The 25,672-nt window shown below is 40.3% G+C and overlaps 1 protein-coding gene across 4 annotated transcripts in view; it reads right to left on the bottom strand.

The window, feature by feature from the left end:
- Window positions 1–25,672, bottom strand: part of LOC134350389 (fasciculation and elongation protein zeta-2-like) — a 128,737-nt gene that overhangs the window by 63,140 nt on the left and 39,925 nt on the right. For 3 of the 4 annotated variants that reach the window (XM_063055523.1, XM_063055521.1, XM_063055524.1), the window contains exon 2: window positions 10,082–10,190. In XM_063055523.1, the coding sequence (XP_062911593.1) occupies window positions 10,082–10,190 (109 nt within the window). The remainder of the gene's footprint in view (window positions 1–10,081; window positions 10,191–25,672) is intronic. The other variant, XM_063055522.1, reaches the window with a different exon arrangement.

The following is a 25,672-nucleotide window of genomic DNA, read 5'->3' as shown; positions in this document are numbered from 1 at the left end:
ACTATGAGCTGTTCTAAAAAACCATCTCGTAAGCACTCTAGAAATTCCCCCGCTGTAATCCAGCAACATGACTTTCCCAATCTATCTGCATATTGGAGTTCCCCATGACTATTATAACATTGCCCTTCTGGCATGCATTTTCTATCTCCTATTGTAATTTGTTAGATATATTGGTTTTCTGTGTGAGAGAGGGTTTGGGGATTTGGGGTTTGATGTTCTTGGTGTTTTTCCACGTGGATGATATTTTATGTTTTCATATATGAGAAAGGGGGTTGGGGGTTTGGTGTTATTGTTGACATATTCCAGGGGGTTGGGGCAGGGGACAATGTTAATTTTTTTGTGCGAGGGAAGGGGCTGGATGTTTGGGGTTTTCAAGTTTTTGTTCCTTTTTTGACTTGATAATAAGGAATGGTAAACAACAACAGATTCTGCAGATGGTGGAAAACTTGAGAAACACACAAAATGTTGGAGGAACTGAGCAGATCAGGCAGTATGTAAAGAAGGGAATAAACAGTTGATGTTTCAGACCTAGACCATTCATTAAGACTGGAAAGGAAGGGAGCAGAAGACAGAATAGTGTTATTTTTCTTGGTCAGGGTGATCTACAACAAGGAGGAGACCTGCAAGTTGTAGTGCTGTCATGAATCTTCTTGGTGGTAGAAGTCACTGGTTTGAAAGATGCATGTAGAGCAGTTTACACAAATAACTGCAATTTTCAGACAATACATAATGCAGCTACTGAAATAAATTAGTGTTTAGCATTGTGGATGGAGTACAAATCAGACGAACTGCTTAATCAGAGATGGTATCAAGCTTCAAGTGTTGTTGGTGCTACTTACAGCAAAATTGAGGGTATTCCATCACACTTCAAACATATGTTCCCTGACATAAATTCATATTGATTCTGGAAAATATTATTATTTTCTAAGTGTCCTCCAACATTTTCCCTACTTTTCCTTTCTCATATTTTCTACATTCAAAATGTTCTAAGATTCCCACCAACACATCCACTATTTCTGAAGCTTTCAAAGTCTTGGGATGTGTGCCTTCTTCATAATTTGTAATTGCATCAATATGTTGACACCCAGGAGCTTGAAGCTGCTCACCCTTTCCACTGCTTGCCCCTCAATGAGGATCAGTGTGTTCTCCTGACTTCCCTTTCCCGATGTTCACAATCAATGCCCTGGTCTTACTGACACTGAGTGCAAGGTTGTTATTGCAACAGCACTCAACCAAGCAAACTTTCTCACTTCTGTATGCCTCCTCCTTACCATCCAATATTCTATCAACAGCTGTATCACTAGCAAATTTACAGATGGCCTATGCGCTATGCCTAGCCACACAGTCACAGGTGCAAAGAATAGCACAGCTAGCTATGCACACATATTTGAGGTGCGCTGGAGTTGACAAACCACACTTGTTGAAAGGACCATTGTATACTACTGATTTTCAAGGACCTGTATCTCGGCTCCAAATATTGGCTATTTATTCATTGATGCTGCCCGACTTGCTGAGTTCCTCAGGACTCTGTTTGAACTGCCTAAAATATGTTCCCTCTCTTCATTGGGGCAAATGGAACTTTCATTAATTTTCAAATTAAATTAAACCCTTTGTTACAGAAAAGATTTATCAAGTGAACATTTGTTAACCAGCTGAGATTTGCACTACAGAAAGCTCTTACTCCATTGCTAAAATCCTTGGGAGTCCAATATCAGAGAACAATCATTGTATAGTCAAAAGTTCACAACTAATTGTTTTACATGGAAGTTAATGGAAATTTCAAGCCATTCATTTACAGATCTATTAGAGAGGTCTCAGAACACAAAGGTAGCTTATTGGGCAAGACCTCAAACATTAAATTCTGAACAAAAGAGGGAATCTGGAGAGTTCAACTCATTTGCTTTCATTTCTTCAACAGGAGGTTTTAGATGGTGCATCATGAAGGATTTTAGAAATGAAATAATCCACTCTTTGCCGTGGTTCCTCCTCATGGGACAGTTCTCTAGTTATTTCTCGAGAACGAGGACTGCAATGCAGAATTTCTACAACATAAAGTGCCAGGCTTTAACCAACACAAAGAAATACACCATTCACTTAAATTAGTGGGAAAGCATAGATGCAACTACTGTCAAAATAATTTTATTAAACCAAGAACAATAACAAAGCTGTAACTTGTTACATATAGACTTTATTACACAAATGCTGACTGATACTTCTACACTTTAATTGCAGAATTTTGAGTACACTGTTGTACCAAGTTTATTGACACCAGTGGAAACATAGGTAATAGGGAGAAGCATTCTTTCCATATTTGATTTACACAATGTTTATTACAGGCAGATAAAAAGAAGCCATCCTTCTGGTTCATTAATGCCAAGCTTTACATTTCCAATTGTAAACGATAGTTCGGGAAAGGAAAATGGAAGAATGCTCATTAGTACGGAGCTTGAACACATAAAAGTTTTCAGAAAATATCAGAGATGACTGCATTTTTTGAGGGAAAGATAAATATTTGGAGTTATTCAGATAAAAGTAAGAAATTACTAGCACACAAGAGCCAAAAGAGCAATCAGCAAGACAAACAGCAATTAAGCTGAATCTAATCAATAAAATCATCAATGCAGTATTCCAGCTTGATAAAATGAGTTGATACCATAGTAGAAAACAAAGATATTTTCACATTTCAGAAACACAACACTGCAGATGCTGATAGTCGAAAGCTGTAAGTGCATAGACACAAGAGCTGGGTCTGTCATTGATTAAGATCATGACTGATCATTTATTTCAGAACTATTTTCCAGCATTTGAGACTGCATACACTGGAATCTGGAGTAAGCAACAAATTGCTGGAGGAACTCAGTAGGTCAAGCAGCACCTATGGAGAAAAAGCATGGTCGATGGTCCAGGTCAAGACATAGCATCAAGATTCTAGTTGATGTAGGTTGAGGGAGATGGAGCTTAGGGAAAGAGGATGGTGAGTGATAGATGAAACAGAAAAGGAAAATAAAAGCAGATGGAGCCAAGTGGGGAAAGGGAAGTGTGGAGAGATGATGGTTCAATGGAACAAGAGGGTAAAAGACCAGAATGGGGGAGTACAAATTGAAGGGGAATGTGGCAGATGCAAAAAGTGGTCACAGTGGAGAATGAAGAAGAAAGAAATCCTTGTCAAAGAAATAGGTAGAGGCAGAACCCCAAGTCACTCTACTCGCTTGATATCCAAAAGTGTATCCCTCAGCTCTCTTGAATGAACACAACAACAGAAGCTCCACAGACTCCAGGATAGACACTTCTAAAGTTTCACCTCTGAAAGAATTTTCCCTACTCAGTTCTAAATGACTTACCCCATATTATTAATCTGTACCCTCAGGTTTTGGATCTTTCAAGAGGGTGAACCTTTCAAGATGTCAGGCCCTGGCAGTGTACCTGGTAGGGCTCTGAAAACCTGCACCAACTAACTGGCGGGAGGGTTCAAAGACATCTTCAATCTCTCACTGCTGGAGCCAGAGGTTCCCATCTGTTTCAAATGGATGACAATCATAACAGTGCCCAAAAAGAGTAGGATAAGCTGCCTCAATGCTTTGAGAGGCTGGTTATGGCTAGAATCAACTCCTGCCTAAGCGAAGACCTGGACCCACTGCAATTTGTTTATCACCACAAGAAGTACACAGCAGATGGAAACTCACTGGCTCTCCACTAGGCCTTGGATCACCTCGAAAATAGTAATACCCATGTCAGGCTACGAACTATTGATTACAGCTCAGCATTCAACAAAAATCATACCCTCAGTTTTAATCAACAAGCTCCAAAACCTGGGCCTCTATACCTCCCTCTGCAATTGGATCATTGACTTCTTCACCAGGAGACCACAGTCTGTGTCTCAAATAACATCTCCTCAATGATAATCAACACTGTCACACCTTAAGAATGCGTGCACAGCCAACTGCTCTACTCCTTCTACACGAAGACTGTGTGAGTAAGCACAGCTCAAATGACATCTATGAATTTGCTGCTGACACAACTATTGTTGACAGAATTTCAGATAGTGACGAGGAGGCTTACAGGAATGAGAAATTTCAACTGGTTGAGTGGTGTTGCAACAACAATCTTGCACTGGACGTCAGTAATACCAAGGAAATGATTGTGGACTTAACGAAGGGGAAGTTAGGAAAACACACAACAGTTCTCATCGAGGGATCAGAAGTGGAAAGGGTGAGCAGTTTCTCTCCTGGGAGTTACATCTCTGAAGATCTATCCTGGGCAACAACAAAGATGGCACAACAGCGGCTATATTTCATAAAGAGTTTGAAAAGACTTGGTATGTCAAAGACACTCACGAATTTCTACAGATGTACTACAGATTTCTACAGATATATATATATATAAAATTCTGACAGATTCCTCAGTCATGGGAAATACCTTCTTTATACTGAATCTCTCACCAATAGTAATTTTATAGATTTCCATGAGATTATCTCGCATACTTCTAAACCCCTCATAAGGCAAACCCACCACCCTGGAAACAGTCTAGCAAACTTTCACTGTGCTCCCTCAATGGCAAATTCCCCAGTCAGCAAACAGCTGCAAAGAGGAAATGAGGGTTAATAATTTATTTTGAAGACTCTTTTTAGACAAAAAAAACAAATACGGTTTTACATTTACTTAGTACTTTTCAAATCTGTCAGGACATACTAAAGCAGGAGCTCCCAACTTTTTTTTAATGCCATGGAGCCTCATCATTAACCAAGGGGTCCATAGACCACAAGTTGGGAACCCTTGTCTAAAGGTTTACAGTTAATTTTTTTTTGAAGATTGGTCATTTTAATTTGCACAGAGTTAAACTGTGGGTGCTTTTACATTAAAATTAATTTGCTCAAAAAATGTTTCAAGGAGATCAGTTGGGAGGCATAAATATTAGCCAAGACACTGTGATGACATTCGCAGGATCTTTTATACTCCACCTTTACAGATGAAATGGCAATTTTTTGTACATGCTTCTTTTAAGTGTGTGTTCATTCATTACCATGTGTCCTCCTCTGCAGTGAGAAGATGAAGGCAGACTTGGTTACCTCTGCAGAACACTCTTGGTCCCTGTGCAATTAAGCTGCTATGTTTCTCCCATCACAACAGTGAATAAAGCTCAAAAGTACTTTACTAACTGGAAGCTGGCTTGGGATATCCTGAATAACATCTGAAAGGTTCTACATAAGCTTAAGTTTCACTTTCCTGCCAGAATTTTCTTTTATGAATATCAGAGGATAAGCCATTCCTACCACAAATGAGAGAAAATCTGCAGATACAGGAAATCCAAGCAATACACACAAAATGCTGGAAGAACTCAGCAGGTCAGGCAGCATCTATGGAAAAGAGTAAACAGTCAACCCTTCAGGCTGAGACCATTCATCAGGACTAGGCTTGCTGAGTTCTTCCAACATTTTGTGTGTGTTGCTACGCCATTCCTACTTAGTCTTATATGGCTTCTCTGCATTTTGGCACATACTCGTCAGAGGTTCCAAAATGAAACCAAGGTATGTTTAATAATTTTGCTGATGTAAGCAGGCAAGAAGATGCAGTACCAATTAGACCTTTGCGGCATCAGTAAACAACTGCTTACTTTGCATCACTGCTCATTTCCACAAGCCTTGAATATCAGACAAAAGCATATCACTTTAGAATCAATGAGTGCACATGCTATTTCATCCAATGTCATGTTTAGGTCACATTCTTGCTGAGTTGCTTTTCCTAGAACTTAATAAGTACCAAGCTGTCCATTTTACTGGGTTTCTTCAGCTTCAGAAATTCGCTAGTCTAATAAGCCATTAATATTCAATTGTTTTCTTAATCAAACCAACCTTGGTTGAAAATACTATGTAAAATGTGTGTGCATCTATGTTTTTTGCAGCTTGAACAGCTTTGTTTGTTCTTAAATCTATGCAACTGTAATATTTCACACATGTCCATGCTACTGGAATAAAGGCATATGATGTTAACTTGAGTAACTATTACATCAATGTCAATCCAAAATAATCTAAATTTTCAGATGAACAGAATTCAACATAAAAGCATCCACAGTTCTACTCTGTGGGCAGTGCAGTTTTTACCAATATCTTACTGAAAAACACTTTTCCTGGGAAATTAAATTCTAGATAGTTGTTTATTTTTCTAGGCTTGATTGGGGTGTTTTTGAAGCTATTGACTAAGGTTTACTGCATGATATTACTATTACTTTAAGTCTATTTGCCCCACAGAACTTCAACTCCCAGCTTTTTTTAAAGTTACTGTTAAATTGGCAAATCGGTTTATTATTGTCACATGCACCAAGGTACAGCAAAGGTCACAAAGAGGGAGAATGAGGTCAGGAGTCTACCTTGGACTGCACCCTAGCACAAATACAGGGAGAAGACAGAAAAATAGTGTTGAGAGAGAAAATAAATCAGCCATGAACAAACAGAAGAGCAGAATTGATGGGCCAAATGGGCTCATTCTGCTCCTATGTCTTATGGTCAAGTTTTCCCACTGTTCTCTCCACCTCTCTGCAACTTAGCACACTTGTTTTCACATTTTTCCAGTTCTGTGGAAGGGTTCTTGATCTCAAGCACTGACTCAGGCTATGTCCACACTAGACCAGATAAATCCGTAACCAAAGCCTTCCCTCTTCGTTTTGACCCTCCGTCCACAATGAAACGGCATTTTCCTCCCCCAAAAATGGAGCTTTTCAGTAACGCTCTCCAGAGTGAATAAATCTGAAATGCTTAATATACGGCATACTGTGTATGGGGTAACCGGCTATTTTTAAAACTGCTGTCATGACGTGCTGGAACAAATGGTGGCGGTAGCGTGGCATTTCATTGTTTTCTTGAACGCAACCTCCAACACCACACCAAAATCTGACAATAGATGTGTAACAGCCTAATGTAACATTGTATGAAAATACAAGATTACACTGATGCAGACATGTTTTATACATTTAACAAGGTGCTTTATTAATGTATTGCTTGTACAAACATTCAATAGATGCAATTGTCACTTTTGCCCAGTAACTCGTTTTATTGCACGTTAAATACAGCAAAATAATACACAAAGACATGGCAAAAGTAAAGGCAAACAAATGAGGTAACAGCAAATTTCACTTTTGCCCAGTAACAAGCCTTACTGCATTTAGTTGTATGTGTTGTCCCTTTCATCGGTGAAGAGACTATGGCTCTAGGAAATGTTTCTGGACAAACTTGCACCAAGTCTTTCGTTTGGCAATTTCCTTTTAAGTTTTTCTAGGCTGTAACTGGACAAACTCGCACGAAGTATACCGTTTCCTCTTCGCTTGGCTTCTATGTGTCCTGTGCATGCCCAATAGGAGATTCGTCCAAATATCCATTTTAATGTGGACAGAGGTATTTTCAAAAACGCCTAGTGTGGACGCCTGTCATTTTTACGTGAAACCGGCGTTTTCAAAATTATCCGGTCTAGTGTGGACGTAGCCTCAGTTTCTATCCCTATGGCTACTGATTGACTTGCTGAGCTTCATTAGAGTTCTCATTGGGTAGACAGCATCACTGCTGGATGTTTGATTATTTGTAGCAAGTATTGTTTGGAGTATCTAGTCCAGATTACATATGGTGATACCATTATTCCCAGCCAGTAGAAAAGAGTGGCTTTACTTTTCACATGTACATCAAAAATATACAGTGAACTGCGGCATTTGGGTCAAAACAAATCAGTACGGATTGTGCTGGGTGCAGCCCACAAGCATCGCCACACTTTGGTCACCAACAAACACGCCCACAACTTACTAACTCTAGTCATACATTGTTAGAATGTGGGAGTAAACCAGAGCACCTGAAGGAAACCCAGACAGCCATGGGAAGAATGTACAAACTCCTTACAGACAGCGGCGGGAATGGAACCTCAACCAGTGAGCACTGGTGCTGTAAAGCCATTACCCAAACACATTACTGTGCTGCCCTATCAAAATGATGAACCAAGTCCTGAAAAATCATTGCTCAGGAAGACTGCTGTTTTTGTCATTGGAGACTCACAAAGTAAATAAGCCACGATACATGACACAAAGCAATACACACAAAACTCTAGAGGAGCTCAGCAGATCAAGCAGCAACTTTGGAAAAGAGTAAACAGTCTACGTTTCTCTCCTGATGAAGGGTCTCTGCCTGAAATGTTGACTGTTCTCTTTTTCCATAGATGCTACCTGGTCTGCTGAGTTCCTCCAGCATTTTGAGTGTATTGCACCTGCACCTGCAGATATTCTCTCATTTGTGACTCTAATACATAGCACAAACACGTCTTTAAGGCTGCTTGTCTGCTGGATGTCTCTTCATTTGATGTCTGGGGCTTGTCTGAACTATTCTCAACTGTTTTATCTTGGTCCATACATTTGTTCACACCATATAATGATTAATCACAAAAAATCCCAGGAGAAAAAACACGGAGGCAAAAGAATTCGAAACATAAAAGCCAAAGTAAAAGGTTGAAAAACATACCGCATATACGCCTCTTAATAGCTATAGAATTATTAAGTCATTCTTTAGTTACTGATTCCCAACTCAACAACAAAACCTCATGTTCATACATCACCTCTAATGCAGAAAGTCCTTAAATGGTTAATCAAAACAAAAAAATTATATTTGAATCACATATTATGGTAGGTGAGACATCAACAGAAGAACTATAAGGAGTAAAGTAAATGAGGAGAGATAGAGATCCAAAAATAGTTAATAATTCCAACAAATTTAGACACAGTCAACAAACATGCAGCAATTAAAACTAGAATTCATCAAGTCATTGGAACTGGAGAACAGAAATCTGAGAGTTGTATGGCCAGAGAGGATTCTGAAATGTGGGGTAATGGAGGAATTTTACAACAGGTGTGAGAAGGTAAAATTGAGATGATGCTCGATAGCAGCCAAGGCAGATTAGAAAGTATAAAAAGGTTGATGGACACATGCAGCTTGGTGGGAATCAGGACATGGGCAGGAATGTTTTGAAAAGTTAAAATTTTATGAAACTTAGAATATGGGAGGCCAGCCAGCACAGTGTTGGAATGCCGAGTTTCAGAGATAACACTCAGAAACAAATGAGCCAAAGCTGGATACAATTCAATGACATTGTGTGTGAGAATAGGTGGGCTTAATGATACATAGACAAAACCTGACCTTCGGATCAAACATGACAATATTGTTAACAACTAGACAATTCAGAATGATACTACAGAGCAGAGCCAAATTTAGTAATTAAGGAAGAAAGCTGAAGACGACCAAAAGCAGAGCAGAATCTGCAATTACTTGGAAGAAAATTCTGCTCATCTGGTGGTCATAAGTAATAAGGTTAACAAAACCTATCAAATATTGAAAGACCTTAATAGAATGAATATGGAGGGAATTTCTCCTGTAGCAGAGGAGTTTAAGATTAGAGGGTTCAGCCTCAGAATAGAGGGATGTCCATTTAGAACAAAGATGAGGAGGAATTTCATTAGCCAGAGAGTGGAGTATCTGTGGAATACATTGCTACAGAGGGCTGTGGAAGTCAAGTCACTGGATATATTTAAAGCAAAGTTGATAGCTTCTTGATTAGTAAGGGTGTCAAAGGCTACAGGGAGAAGACAGGAGAATGGGGTTAAAATGGATAATAAATCAGGCACGATGGAATAGCAGAAGAGGTTCAATGGGCTAAATAGTCTAATTCGCCATCCATGTCTTATGGTCTAAAAGTATTGTCAAAGTACAACCAGGTGCCATCAGTGTCAATCTGGACAGTATATGCACACTATGTTTTTAAATGTTATGAAGATACAGGTGAATAGGTGGGAGCCAACAATAACTCATCTGATGTGAACAGGAAGTGAAGCTATAATAACATACATTAATACTGACTGGATAGATATGAATGGAATCCCACCTAGGGGAAGAACTGTGAAATGGCAATGAGGGATTACCAATGGTATTAAAACTGCAAACTGAATATGCAAAACGGGGAAGATGAAAAAAAATCAAAATAATTCAGGGCTGATTCTATAAGTAGCAACCAAAATCTGCAAGTATGGTCATGCTGAGATTCAAAATGTCAAAACACTCACCACCTTTTCTGACAGATTCAGTGTTGGCAGGTGCAAAGCACGGGTATGGGATGTCTTCCAGTCCACGGCCATTACATTACCATAGTTATCAGTCAATGCATTCCAAATCCTAGAAAGAAAACAGGTGCATGAATGGAACATCAATGAAGAATGATACAGATGCAATCTGCCAGAAATTCAACTTTGTTTTAAACGCCTTTTAACCTGTAATTCAATGCAACAATGATTCCAAAAAACTTACGATATAAACCTATGCTTCACACGACTTTTCATAATTCTCCAATTTCCATAAAATTTTGGAATTTAAATAAAATTTGCAAAATAAAAAATTCAGATAGAGATCGAGTAGCATTGTTCTATGTATTTGTCTCAAATGGGTTTAAGAATAAACAAAAAAGAAACCAGGTAATCCATACAGCTCAAAAAGACCAGAGAGATTCTGTCTGCAGGACAATTTACAATTCATTAAGGAACAGTAATCTGATAAACCCAGTCAAGGATAACAGATCTAAAACTATGTACTCTGGAGCCTTGTGGCTCAAATCCACAAAATCAATGAAAAAGGGTATAGTAAACAGACCAATAAAAGCTAGACTGCACAGATGGGCACCCAGGTGTTGATGACCCATACCAGTGTACACTGAGGATAAAGAGAAACTGAACACTTCCACTGTTGTCAAATATGGAGTCATTTTCAAAGTTCAACATTCGAGTAATAGAACACTACAACACAAAAATCAGGCCTTCTGCTCATCTAGTCTGTGCCTAACCTTTCATCTGCCTAGTCCCATCAACCTGCACATGTACCTATCCAAACCTCTTAAAGGTTGAAGTCCACCCCATATACACCAGTTGTGCTGACAGCTTGTTCCACACTCTCAACACCCTTGAATGAAGAAGTTCCCCTTAAACATGTAATGCCTTGGTTAAGATTTCTACTGCTATTCTATAGGTATTTTATTTTAGTAGTTTTCTGCAAAAGCAGTGTCCTGCTGGTGGAATGTTTTGGTTTCAGCTAGAGATAAGACACCATCTTGTTCAACTTGCAAAGGTTGTGTCACCAATCAGGATGGTGGGATCGGGAGAAAATTCCAGGAAGAGTGGGGCAGAGATTTTTGTGACTGTCTGCCGTCTGGTTTGGGGTCTTTTGGCTGGAGCTGCGGAGCAGGAAAGGAAGGAAGGATGCTGCACAATGTTGTTGGAAGGAGAGTCTCTGTTGCTTTATGCAGGTGAATGGCTCCAAGCAGGAAGGGCCAATACTCCTGAGGGAGAAAGTGTTTGAAATGGACTTCGAGGGAATCTTGAAATGTGGCATGTGCTTTCATGCAGACCATGGGTCCAGCATGTGAGTAAAAGTCGACTCCAGTATAAGCTCCAACAGCCATATGCACATTGGACTGGTTTAATTGTAATGGACCCTTATTTTCTTTTTCTTTTCTCTTTCCTATTAACTATTTGATAAAGCTAAAATTTGTACATATACTTTCTTTATAATTTTATGCACTGTACGATCTATTATTTCTTGCCAACCAACAAGTGAGTAGGGCAACATTTACACAGTATTTGCTCAAATCAAGATTTCTTTAATAGGAACATCCCGATGTTGCTGTTTGGTTGAACACCAAATCACACCGACTCTAGATGTATATTATTTATGAAAGGTGGCCTTCTCACCACTGAATCACAAGGCTGTTAACAGAACTAGCTAATAAACCAAGTTTGTATACGAGCCCAGCGAGAGTGTTCTCTGAAGTCAAACCCACACCCGATGGGGAAGAAGAACATGAGGCTTGGGTGGAGCAGACACCTCAGTTAATGGATGAGTGGCAGTGTTCAGATAATATGAAAAATCAGAGACTTGTAGAGAATTTAAAGGGTCCAGCCACTGATATAGTGAGGTTCCTAAAGGCAGAAAACCCATCAGCCACCTCAGCTATTTAACTGGAAGCTCTGGAAGATGCTTTTGCCACTGCAGAAAGTGCAGCTGATCTTAGGATGAAGTTTAAGCACACATTCCAGGAGGAAGGAGAGAAGCTATCTGCCTATCTTTCCAGGCTGAAGAAATGGCTGCAGTGCTTGTGCCACCAAGGGGACATTCAACTGTGTTCAGAGCTGCTTTTCAGAAGATGCAAGTTCCTCCGAAGCAGGATGATGAACAGAAACAAGGAACTGTGCAGTACACCCACACTAAACCTGTCATGTTACATCCTGGAGGAGTAGCTGGACTGATAGGAATCTGCAAATTTGCAGAATGCCCAACGCCTCAACCAGTCAAGTGGATGTTTCTAATGATCAGGAAGAGGAGTGACACTTAGCTGCAGGAGTGCTGGTGAGATCTGAACTGCACAAATCTTCCGCAGTCTACACAAACAGGTTGACAGTGATGGTCAGGAACACCTCAGGAAGAGAAGTTACCCTCAGACGTGGGATGCTGATTGCCCCTCTTTTTCTTGTGATGGTACTGGCTAGTCTTCTGGGGGCACTGGAAGAGAAACAGTCTCCTGGATCAAGGAAGTTGACCTTGAAGTCATTCAACTTTGGTGACTCACTGATGCCCGAGGAATGGAAAAGGAGATTAACTGAGAAGTTGTTGGAATGCGGAGATGTCTTTTCTACTGATGAGTCTGATGCTCCAAGGGTACTTGCCACACTATTAGAGTCACTTTTGAAGGTTTCACACTTAACAAGTACACGCTTGCCAGAAAACCTGTCCCAATCCACACTTGCGAGATCCCTTCTGATGCCAACAAAATTGGCCATTCTCCAATTCAGAATCTCAACCAGAGGATCCTTTTCCGTAATTGCTTTGAAACTAATGGCATTATTCCTGCTGCTGTCTGTAAGGAATTTGAATGTCCTCTTGTGACCACGTGGATTTCTTCAGCGTGTTCTGATTTCCTCCCCAAGTCCAAAGGTGTACTGGTTGATAGGTTAATTGGTCATTGTAAATTATCCCAGGATTAGGCTACGTTGAATGAGGATTGCTGGGTAGTGGGTCTCGAAGGGTCCCAATAAATAAAATAAATAAAAGATCGTGAAGTGCAATATGTTTCCCTCCACAAACTTCTGTCACCTGCTCTGTCTCAATCCCTAATATCCCTAATTCTCTCTAGTTGGGACTTCTAAGGAAACTTTCCTATACAAAATTAAACTCTTTTCCAGTCAACCCTGTTACAGAATGTAGAAAGTTAAAATCACCTAGATGGATAGACATTTTATTGATCTCAAAGGAAATTACAGTGTCACAGAAGCATTACAAGTGCATAGATAGACAAATATTAGAAGATGAGTAAGAAAGAATAAAAACAAGCTACCACAAACAGTCTAACAGGAGGTGGTTAGCCCCTACTGCAATTAAGTCTCAATAATGGCTGTAATGTCATAATTCCACATACTCTTCCATGCCTTAAACTCATCCACGTTTTCTTGAATTGAAATATATGCAGCTCAAAACATTAGTCACCATGCTCAAACTTTCAATTCCTGACTTTGTATGTAGGCTTAACAACATCCTTCTCCACAACCACTCTACCATCTGTTCTGGCTCCCACCCCACTTCAACTCTAGTTTAATGTCTGCCCCCACCCCCATGCAGCATGGTGGGGGTGCTTGATGGATGCTGCTTTCCTGCGACAACACTCCATGTAGATGCGCTCAATGTTAAGTTTTCATCTGATCTATTGTTCACTGGCTTTGAGCAACTCCTCGACTAACAGTTTAAATCTCAATTTATGCAAGTGGAGTGTACCAGGATCTAGAGGCAGGGGATGGAAGACAGCTAATTTCAGGATCCAGGGAGGCAAGATGACAGGCAGATCAGAATGCAGCCGGGAATAGATATGGTTGTACCCAGAGAAGGTGGGAATTTAAGGGCTGAAAATGAATGGGTCTGTGCAAGGATATCTGAGGGCATGACTGAGGGAGGAGACAGAAAAATGAGTGATTATGTTCAGGGACAGGGAGGACTGAATCTAAAGGGGTGGTTGAAAGGAATGAAAAGAGGGAAGGCAATGGGTAACGGCACATGTGCCAAAGGCCAATCGAGAACTTTTGAAATGTAGCTATTTTAAAGCAGTCGGTTTGAGCTCAGCAAGATCCCACAAACAGCAAAGGGTGAAATGATTAGATAATCTGCTTTAAATAAAACTGTACTTTCGATTGAGCAATGATGCAGCCAATAACACAATATGATCATACTTCCTGGCATAGTTTACATAGTGATACATGCATTTATTTTGATTTCCTATTCAGAGCATTCCTTCAGTACCACACTTAATGATATTAAACAAGCTAATGGACTGCAGAATAAAACAAATGCTCTCACTTGGAGACTATCACTAAGCTAAAATTCACCCCATCTTTCACTGGTCATTAATCTTCCCCACTGCCACCTGCTCTCTCCAGGAAATTGACCAAAGATAATAAGAAAGAAAAGACTGGAAGCGAAAGGCCATTGATTGAATAGATTGAGACCTGCAGGTAATGTGTGGCGTCAATCAATGAGGAACTTGCTGGTAAAACTTTAAAACAATAGTAGGGCATGAATGAATAGAGCAAAGGCTGGAAAAAAAGCCAAGTGCTCCTAAGCATTCCCTAAGGCAATAAGTACCTGATATGTCCAGAAAATGACAATACAACATGAATGAATTAATTGCTTCAACTGGAAATGCTCTCATGGGACTTTCACTACATTGAAGATACTTACACTCAAAAAGAACCATTTACATACTGCCTTCTTCACCAAGATTAACAAAACCTTATGGGCATTTTGTGAAACTCCAATGATTAGCAGTTTCCTAGCAATTTTCAACATACAACATACAAAATTAAGTGGTTGCACAAAAGAAAGCTGAACAATTGACTGCAACTGGTAGCAAAGAACTCATGACTCATCTGCATGACTATTTAAATTTTTATCAATATAAAGCTTAAGCTGTCCAACCAAATGGTGTTAAGGATACTTAAATTGCTTGACTTTGCAATGGGTACTTAAATTTGCAATTTGCTTAGAACATTACTATGTACAGCAAAGAAACTGGTCTTTTGGCCTAGCTTTATTGACTTGCCTAATAATCCAAACTAATCCTATCCGCCCGCACATGATCTATATCCTTCTATTCCCTGGTAGTTCATATGCCTTTCTAAATCTGTCTTAAATGTCAAATAAACTCTTCTCTGGCTACTAGTCAGGTTTGGTACTAATTTTAACTGACGTTTTAATGACAAACTCCACCATCTTCATCAGGGAATATGCTCATGCACATCCAGTCCCGTGGTGTATATACCCCCATCGTCTGTCCCTCCTGATAGGTTATCCCTCATCCAATCAAGTTTCCACTGTCCCACGTTGTTAACAATCGAATTCCATTTCTTACTTGGGGCAAAACCTTTGACTTTGTTAAAATTCTCCTCTTCTAGTTTTATTTCAATGGCTTCCTTCTTTCTTCAGGCAGTCCCAAAAAATGCTGGCGCTTGGTGAGGGAAGGAAGCCACTGAAATAAAACTATGTTTTGTGCCATTGAAGTCAATCCTATGGCCATTGCGAACGCAGTGTTCTGCTGCCACCATTTTTTCTGCATAACCCAAACCAATATACTTCCTGTGCTCCTTGATGTGGGTTTCCACCGTGTGCACCGTCTGGCTGATATACGCTGCTCAGCATTAACAGTGAATCCTGTGAACAGTAGATGTGACATCAAAATGTCAGCTAAAATCAATACCTGTATCCAGCTGGTAGCCTGAGAAGAGTTTATTTGTCATATATGCCAGAAAGCACAAGATCCTTTTTCGTGTCTTAAATGGCATTACTCTATCTGCTTCCATTACTAACCCTGGCAATATGAAACAAAACTTATCTCAAATATCTCCTTTAAGCCTCCCTCTCCCACCTTAAAGCTCTGCCCTCGAGTATTTGACATTTTCAGCCTGGGAAAAAGATACACTATCTACCCTATCTATATCTGTCATACATACTTCTATCAGGTCTCCCTTCAGCCTCCGACACTCCAAAGAATCAATCCAAATTTGCTCCCTCCTCAAATTACTACTCTAATCCAGGCAGCATTCTAGTAAATCTCTTCTGCACCCTCTCCAAAGCTTCCACATTCTTGCAATGCGGCGACCAAAAATGAACATTGGTCTATCGTGGTCTACCCAAGGCTTTAACCAATTTCCCTCTGGGATCAATAAAGTATGACTATGACTATTATACAGTGGTATTATTTCTTGACTTTTATACTGAACACCCCAACTGATAAAAGTAAGCATATTGTACGCTTTTTTTAAACCACTCTATCCACTTGACACTGTACTTTCAGGAAGCTATCAACTTGCACCCTAAGATTCAAAAAGAACACTTTAATTTCTTAGATATAATAGCAACAACACTGAGCAGAATATTAGATAAAGCTCAACATACTTTAATCTAGTATAATACACATACAAAAAGCTTGAGGAACTAAGCAGGTCAGGCAGTAACCAAGGAAAGGAATAAACAGTTGACATCTCAGGCTGAGACCCTCCATTAGGACCGGAAAGAAAGGAGGAAGAAGCCAGAATAAAGATGTCAGGAAAGACAGGCAGGTGATGGGGCAAATTTGTAGCCATTGGGATGAGCTGCAGTGCAATAAAGTTGCAGTGAAATCAAAGCGAAAAGTACCAAATTCTGGTCTTAAGGTGTTATACTTAAATGCATGCAGCATAAGGAATAAGGTGGATGATCTGGTCGTACAGCTACAGATTGGCAGGTATGATATTGTGGCCATCACTGAGTCCTGGCTAAAGGATGCATGTCTCTGGGAGCTGAACATCCAAGGATACATGGTGTATCGGAAGGATAGGAAGGTAGGCAGAGGGGGAGGCATGGCCTTGTTAGTAAGAAATGATATTAAGTCATTAGAAAGAGGTGACATAGGATCGGAAGGTGCAGAATCTTTATGGGTTGAGCTAAGAAATAGCAGGGGTAAAAGGACCCTGATGGCCTCCAAACAGCTGCAGTGATGTGGACTACAAATTACAACAGGAAATAGAAAAGGCTTGTCAGAAGGGCAGTGTTATGATAATTGTGGGGGATTTTAACATGCGAGTGGATTGGGAAAATCAGGTCGGCACTGGATCTCAAGAGAGAGAATTTGTAGAATGTCTGCGAGATAGCTTTTACGAACAGCTTGTTGTTGAGCCCACTAGGGGATCGGCTGTACTGGATTGGGTATTGTGTAATTAACCGGAGGTGATTAGAGAGATTGAGGTGAAGGAACCCTTACAAGGCAGTGATCATAACATGAGTGAGTTCACTGTGAAATTTGAAAAAGAGAAGCCGAAATCTGATGTGTCGGTATTTCAGCAGAGTAAAAGAAACTATAGTGGCATGAGAGAGGAACTGGCCAAAGTTGACTGGAAAGGGACACTGGCGGGAAGAACGGCAGAGCAGCAGTGGCTGGAGTTTATGCGAGAAATGAGGAAGGTGCAAGACGGGTATATTCCAAAAAAGAAGAAATTTTTGAATGGAAAAAGGATGCAACCGTGGCTGACAAGAGAAGTCAAAGCCAAAGTTAAAGCAAACGAGAGCAAAAATTAGTGGGAAGACAGAGGATTGGGAAGTTCTTTAAAGCTTACAAAAGGAAACTAAGAAGGTCATTAAGAGGGAAAAGATTAACTATGAAAGGAAGCTAGCAAATATCGAAGAGGATACTAAAAGCTTTTTCAAGTATATAAAGAGTAAAAGACAGGTGAGAGTAGATATAGGACCGATAGAAAATGATGCTGGAGAAATTGTAATGGGAGATAAGGAGATAGCGGAGGAACTGAACGAGTATTTTGCATCAGTCTTCACTGAGGAAGGCATCAGCAGTATACCAGTCACTCAAGGGTGGCAGGGAAGAGAAGTGTGCGCAGTCAGAATTACGACACAGAAAGTACTCAGGAAGCTGAATAGTCTAAAGGTAGATAAATCTCCTGGACCAGATGGAATGCACCCTCGTGTTCTGAAGTAAGTAGCTGTGGAGATTGCGGAGCCATTAGCGATGATCTTTCAAAAGTCGACAGATTCTGGCATGGTTCCGGAGGACTGGAAGATTGCAAATGTCACTCCGCTATTTAAGAAGGGGGCAAGGAACAAAAAGGAAATCATAGACCTGTTAGCTTGACATCGGTGGTTGGGAAGTTGTTGGGGTCGATTGTCGAGGATGAGGTTACAGAGTACCTGGAGGCATATGACAAGACAGGCAGAACTCAGCATGGATTCCTTAAAAAAAAATCCTGCCTGACAAACCTATTACAATTTTTTGAGGAAATTACAAGTAGGCTAGACAAGGGAGATGCAGTGGATGTTGTATATTTGGATTTTCAGAAGGCCTTTGACAAGGTGTCACACATGAGGCTACTTAACAAGATAAGAGCCCATGGAATTACAGGCAAGTTACATACGTGGATAGAGCGTTGGCTGATTGGCAGGAAACAGAGAGTGGGAATAAAGGGATCCTATTCTAGTTGGCTGCCGGTTACCAGTGGTGCTCCACAGGGGTCCGTGTTGGGGCCGCTTCTTTTTACATTGTACATCAATGATTTGGATTATGGAATAGATGGCTTTGTGGCTAAGTTTGCTGATGATATGAAGATAGGTGGAGGGGCCGGTAGTGCTGAGGAAACAGAGAGTCTGCAGAGAGTCTTGGATAGATTGGAAGAATGGGCAAGGAAGTGGCAAATGAAATACAATGCTAGAAAGCGCATGGTTATGCACTTTGGTAGAAGAAATAAACGGGCAGACTATTATTTAAATGGGGAGAGAATTCAAAGTTCTGAGATGCAACAGGACTTGGAAGTCCTCGTACAGGATACCCTTAAGGTTAACCTTCAGGATGAGTCAGTGGTGAAGAAGGCGAATGCAATGTTGGCATTCATTTCTAGAGGAATAGAGTATAGGAGCAGGGATGTGATGTTGAGGCTCCATAAGGTGCGGGTGAGACCTCACGGAGTACTATGGGCAGTTTTGGTCTCCTTATTTAAGAAAAGATGTGCTGACATTGGAGAGGGTACAGAGAAGATTCACTAGAATGATTCCGGCAATGAGAGGGTTATCATATGAGGAACATTTGTCCGCTCTTGGACTGTATTCCTTGGAGTTTAGAAGAATGAGGGGAGACTTCAGAGAAACATTTCGAATGTTGAAAGGCATGGACAGAGTGGATGTGGCAAAGTTGTTTTCCATGATGGGGGAGCCTAGTATGAGAGGGCATGACTTAAGGATTGAAGGGTGCCCACTCAGAACAGAGATGTGAAGAAATTTTTTTAGGCAAAGGGTGGTGAATCTATGGAATGTGTTGCCACGGGCAGCAGTGAAGGCCAAGTCACTGGGCGTATTTAAGGCAGAGATTGATAGGTATCTGAGTAGCCAGGGCATCAAAGGTTATGGTGAGAAGGCAGGGGAGTGGGACTAAATGGGAGAATGGATCAGCTCATGATAAAATGGCAGAGCAGACTCGATGGGCCGAATGGCTGACTTCTGCTCCTTTGTCTTATGGTCTAAAGAGGTGAGGGGAAGGAGTACAAGCTGATAGATGACAGGGGGAAGAGGTAAAGGGCTGAAGTAAAAGGAATCTAATAGGAGAGGAGAGTGAACCACGGGAGAAAGGGAAGTATTTAATTTAGTTTGCTTATATCCCTAGAATGAAAGGCCATTGACCAATTTTTCATCAGGTATAACTTCACGATAAAAGTAAAACCTTGCCTGGCTGTTTGTGTTTCATGGAAAGTACAGATCTAAACAGCATTTTCCCTTCAGATATTTATGTACATTCATTCTGGTCGGGGCTACTGGATAGAAATTGGGAGTACGTAACGTGTAAAGGTTATTTTGGGAATGACTGAAATGAACAATTAAAAGTGCAAGCATGAGTTACCCATTTCTTTAGCCTGCAATTTGAGTTAATTAGCACAGCACGATTCAAATATGCCTGAATGGAATAAGAAAACCCATTTCCACTGACAGCAATGTAGGAACTGCCACCACAAAACTTTAAAAAGATAGAAAAGAAATAAACGATATAAGATCTACAGAGCAGAATGTTGAGTCCATCTGGGTAGAGATTAAGAATAGTAAAGGGGAAAAAAAATCACTGGTGGGTGTTGTCTATAGGCCACCTGATAAAAATAATGCAGTGGCAGAGGCAATTAACCAAGAAGCAGAAGTTAGAGAAGTCAACGTTCATGCCATCAGGTTGGAGGCTACCCAGATGGAATATAAGATTTTGTTCCTCCAACCTGAGTGTGGCTTCATCTTAAAGAACATTGACTTCTCTAAGTTCCACTAATGCCCCACCTCCCCCTCGTACCCCATCAGTTATTTATTCCCTTACATATACACACACACACATTCTTTTTCTCCCTCTGTCCCTCTCACTATACCCCTTGCCCATCCTCGGGGTTTTCCCTCCTCCCCCTTTTCTTTCTCCCTAAGCCTCCTGTCCCATGATCCTTTCGTATCCCTTTTGCCAATCACCTGTCCAGCTCTTGGCTCCATCCCTCCCACTCCTGTCTTCTCCTATCATTTTGGATCTCCCCCTCCCCCTCCCACTTTCAAATCTCTTACTAGCTCTTCTTTCAGTTAGTCCTGACAAAGGGTCTCGGCCTGAAACATCGACTGTACCTCTTCCTAGAGATGCTGCCTGGCCTGCTGCGTTCACCAGCAACTTTGATGTGTGTTACAACCACCCTCTGCCTTCTTTGGGCAAGCCAATTCTGAATCCACCCAACCAATTGTCCCTGGGTCCCATGCCTCCAGACTTTTTGAAAGACATGGGAATCCTTATCAAATACCTTGCTAAAATCTACATACATACATTGCTCTACCTTCATTGATGAGTTTTATTACATCCTCAAAGAATTCAAACAAGCTTGAAGTTTGACTTGTCCCTCACAGAGCCATGCTGACTATCCCTAATCAAACAATGCTTCTCCGAATGCCCGTGAACCCTGTCTCAAAGAATCCTCTCCAATAATTTGCCTACACTGAAGTAAGACTTGCAGGTCTATAATATCCAGGGTTATCCCTAATTTTTTTCTTAAAAGAAGGAATAATATTTCAAAGGTTCGAAGTATATAACATTGAAATTGTTCTTCTACAGATAGCCACGAAATCAAGAAAGAAAAGAATCGCAACACGATCATTAACCCCCCAAATCCCCCTCCCCCGGAGACAAAAGATAAGAAAGATTGGGTTAGAAACACAATACAAAAAACTATAAGACTGAAAAATGTCTGCAATCCAAGTCCACATCCAAACTGCAGAAAACCTGGGCAATATTCTCTCTCTCCATAGCAGAGTGATCTCATCAGCGATAAAAAGGCAGTCTCCCCTATCTGGCAGCAGAGCAATCTCCCAGTGATAAGACAGCATGCAACCAGCATTTCAATCTCCCTCATCGTTTAATTAGCAAAATGGAGTTGAACGCTGGCTCACAGCCTTCTCGTGACAAGGTTCCTACACGCTGCCTCTCTCTCCTGGAATCCCCTCAGAGAATGCACAATGCTAGAACACCCAAACGATCTCCAAACTGCAAATCCCAGGCTCCAACAGTTCCAGAGTCACATTCAAGATGAAGAACAAATGTAAAACACAAAAATTAAACATCTGGTTTCATGATCTATCCAGAAGATGTTGACCAAAGGAGCACTGCATGCAGGCACCGCCTTGACTGGAAGTTTGTCACCCTCCAATCATCTGGGACTATTTCTGTGGCCAGTCAGAATGCAAAAATTATCAAAGGCACAGCAACCTCTTTCTTTACTTCCTATAGTAACCCAAGATATATCCTGCCCAGTCCCAGGGACTTATCCATCAGCACATTCTCCTTCTTAACGTTGAGATGTTCTAGCTTATCAGCCTTTTTACAATGTCCTCACAAATGTCAAGGTTCCTCTCACTGGTGGATGCTGAAGCAAAGTATTCATTAAATACCTCCCCCACCCTCCTCCGACTCCAGACTTATTTCTTTTTCTATCCTTAATTCACAAGAATTTAACCGCTCACAAAAGCAATTTTAAAAAGTATGTATAAAATAAACAGAAAAATGGTTGAGAATTGGAGTAAAAAGCACTGTTGAAAAAGCCAGTTCAGGTGCAATGGATTAGATTTCAATAGTAAACATCTTTAATTCCCTAATCCCAAATTCAGCATAAATGGATAGAAATATAATTTAACATTGAAGAGGTCTATTTCTTTAAACTTAAAAAACTAAAATTTTCAATGAAACAAGCTTATTAGACTGAATAAAAAAAAATACAGATTACCTCAACATCATATGCCCTGGGCAAAGTGGTATTTATAGATGAAAGTCAAATCAATGACAGGCAATCTGCTATAAAAGCAAATTGCTAGAGGGCGGAATTCTTGGACGATTCATTTTTGCTTCAAAATTTCAATAAATGGGAAGAACATTTTTTACCCTTGAAAACCTTCTGCAAGGGGGCCCCATTTTCCTTAAAAATTAACCTGCAGGAAGTGGAATAAAATTATCCAAATTTATATTCAGAAATCAAAATTATCTGCATGTTAATTATTTTCAGGCAGATGTCAGAATCACTCATTGCAGTGCCACTGCTTTTGGCAATAAATGCTTAAAGTAATTAGGAAAATTAGTGCCCAAGATTTAAATATTTTACTAAAATACAAGTTTAAAAAACAAATTTAATAATCCTTTATATAACTACATTAAACAAGCTCTAAATCATGTTGGGGTAAAACACAACACTAATACTAGAAACAAAAAAAATTGTTTAATGAAAATTCCTCAGCTTAAAACAGCAAGTCTGATCTTTTCACAAATACAATCTGATTTCTGATTTTTCTGGCAGTTTGTTTTCATTGTAATGTGGATTGAAGTTTGACGGTAACTTTAAGAATAACAAGTCCTCTTAAAACCTAGCTACTGAAATTTCAGTGGTTATGTATTTTAAAATTCATTTAAATCTATTATAAAACTATAGATAATTCTTGCTATGCAGGACAGAATTGGAAAAGCACAAAAGATTCATGATTGTTAAATGTTATTTTCGGTACACGTACAAAGGAGAACAAAATAAATTGTTATTCCAAAGATTCAAAGTACATTTATCAAAGTATGTATACATTATACAACCCTGAGATTCGTCTTCCCACATATGGCCACAAAACAAAGCAAAACATCACCCCCTTATGCACAAAACAAATAATGTAAATGGCAGAATAAAACAAGTGAAAAACACCAACCCACAAAGTCATCGAAAGTCTAGGATCGAAAGAACTGAAATGTTCAGTTCAGCTCAGTTCCATTCAACCTAGCGCTAGGTTGTTCGTCATCTGTAGATCGCCTCGATCAAAATCGTACAAAATAGCAACAAAGTTAAAAGGAGCAACCAGGACAAACCTTGGTTGTTTTCTCTGTCAAGCCAGATGCTGCGGGGAGATCTGATAGAGGTTTATAACATAATGAGAGGCATAAAGAGAGTAGACAGACAATATCTTTTTTCCAGGATTAAAGTGTCTAAAGCCAGAGGCATGCATTTAAGGTGAGGGAGGCCACTCATGGGAGCTGTGTTTTTGTGTTAAAACGCAGAGTGGTGGGTGTCTGGAATGCACTGCCTTGCGTGGTCATTCAAGAGGTTCTTAAATTGGCACAGGAATGTGCATAAAAGGATATGGATATTGTGCGGATAGAAGGGATAAATTTAGTGGCCATTTAGTTACTAATCTACTTAGTTCGGCACAACATTGCGGGCTAAAAGACCCGTTCCTGTGCTGTACTGGTCTATGCTCTATCTACTAATAAAACACTTTTTTGCCATCGATGTGCAAACAAATTTGGAATTGCGCGTTGCTAGCTTGTAGGAAATATATCTGATGATGACAATGACAGAACCAAATGTATTGACTGTAATTAGAAACGTAGAGGTTGTAAACATGTTTGGTATCTATGATTAACTACACTGAATAATTTATTCAATTTATTTTGATGGACACTTTCACAAGGAGAGCAATCACATTTGAACAACTAACTACCCAAATGAACATGCAAGATGAACAACAGCCCAAAGCACAAATTGAAAAGCAATGAGAACCAGACACCTCAGAACTGTACAATACAAACCACATTCAAAGTAACGTTCTCACCTGCATTCAAAATGTCAAGTGGAAAGCAAATTAAAAAAAAATACTTGCAGAGAATAGCAGCCAAAACTAATACTTATTCCCAAGCACATCCCATTTCCGTGCTTTATTCTTAAGTGAATACAAATATTAAGAACAGAAATAGCATTTCTTTTTGCACTACAATGTTTGCCTTATTCTGCTGTATTGCTAAATAGAGAACTACTGAAACCGAGGACACTAATCAGGTGCAATCAACAATCTGCTGAAAGAACTCAGCAGATCGAGTAGCATCTGAGGGAGGAAAGAAACTGACAATACAATATTTTGGATTGAAGCACTAACCTGCTGAGTTCCTCCAGCAGATTGTTTGTTGTGCCAGATTCCAGTATCTAGTCTCATGTCTCTCGGCAGTAACTAAGTCGTGGCTTTCTTGATTTCATCTGACCTGATAACATGAGGTCTAGAGAATTTCTGAGGCACAAGAACCTATGGTATCACAGGAAAGATACTAACATAGATAGAGCATTGGCTGATTGTTAGGAGAGCACTCAGTAAGTACATTTCTTACATGCTTACACACACAAACACACAAATATTGCCTCGTCATTTATTAAGAAAAGTTATGCCCCTGCCTTTAGTGTTGACTATAGTCACGAAATACCTGTCGAATGTGACCATGGTGACTGGAAGTCTGAGCCACTGGCAGAACTCAATAGTGAGTTGGATATCCACAAATATTTGATGTAAGTGGAGTGTGCTGGAGAAACTACCAGTTGACATGATTCTGAGGTTGTTGCACAAGTTACTGAAGAAGGGAAATACCAATCACATCTATTTGTTACTTCAGGAGCAGATAGTGCTGCTTCTTATTTTGTCATGCATTCATGCTAAAACTAAAGCAATGGTTGGGTTACAATCACAAACAAGAAAAACTCTGCAGATACTGGAAATCCAAGCAACACACAAAATGCTGGAGGAACTTAGCAAGCCAGGCAATATCTATGAAACAGAGTACGTTCAACATTTTGGGTCGAGACCCTTCATCAGGACTGGAGGAAAAAAAAGATGTGGAGTCAGAGTAAGCCTCTGGCGGGGGGAGAGAGAGGAAGAAGCACAAGGTGATAGGTGAAACTGCGGGGGGGGGGCAGGGATGAAGTAAAGAGCTGGGAAGTTGATTGGTGAAAGACAGCGGGCTGGAGAAGTGGGGATCTGATAAGAAAGGACAGAAGGCCTCTCCCCCCCCCCCCGCCCTTTCGGCTTCTGCAGGGATCGCTCCCTATGCAACTCACTTGTCCATTCATCCCTCTCAGCTGATCTCCCTCCTGGCACTTATCCTGGCAGGTGGAACGAGTGCTACACCTGCCCCTATACCACCTCCTTCACTACCATTCAGGGCCCCAAGCAGTCCTTCCAGCTGAGGCGACACTTCACCTGTGAATCAGTTGGGGTCATCAACTGTATCCAGTGCT

Source organism: Mobula hypostoma, chromosome 8, assembly GCF_963921235.1.
Source record: "Mobula hypostoma chromosome 8, sMobHyp1.1, whole genome shotgun sequence".
Classification (NCBI taxonomy): Eukaryota; Metazoa; Chordata; class Chondrichthyes; order Myliobatiformes; family Myliobatidae; genus Mobula; species Mobula hypostoma.
The sequence above is the reverse complement of the archived record's forward strand: the minus strand, read 5'-3'. Positions and strand labels throughout refer to the sequence as shown.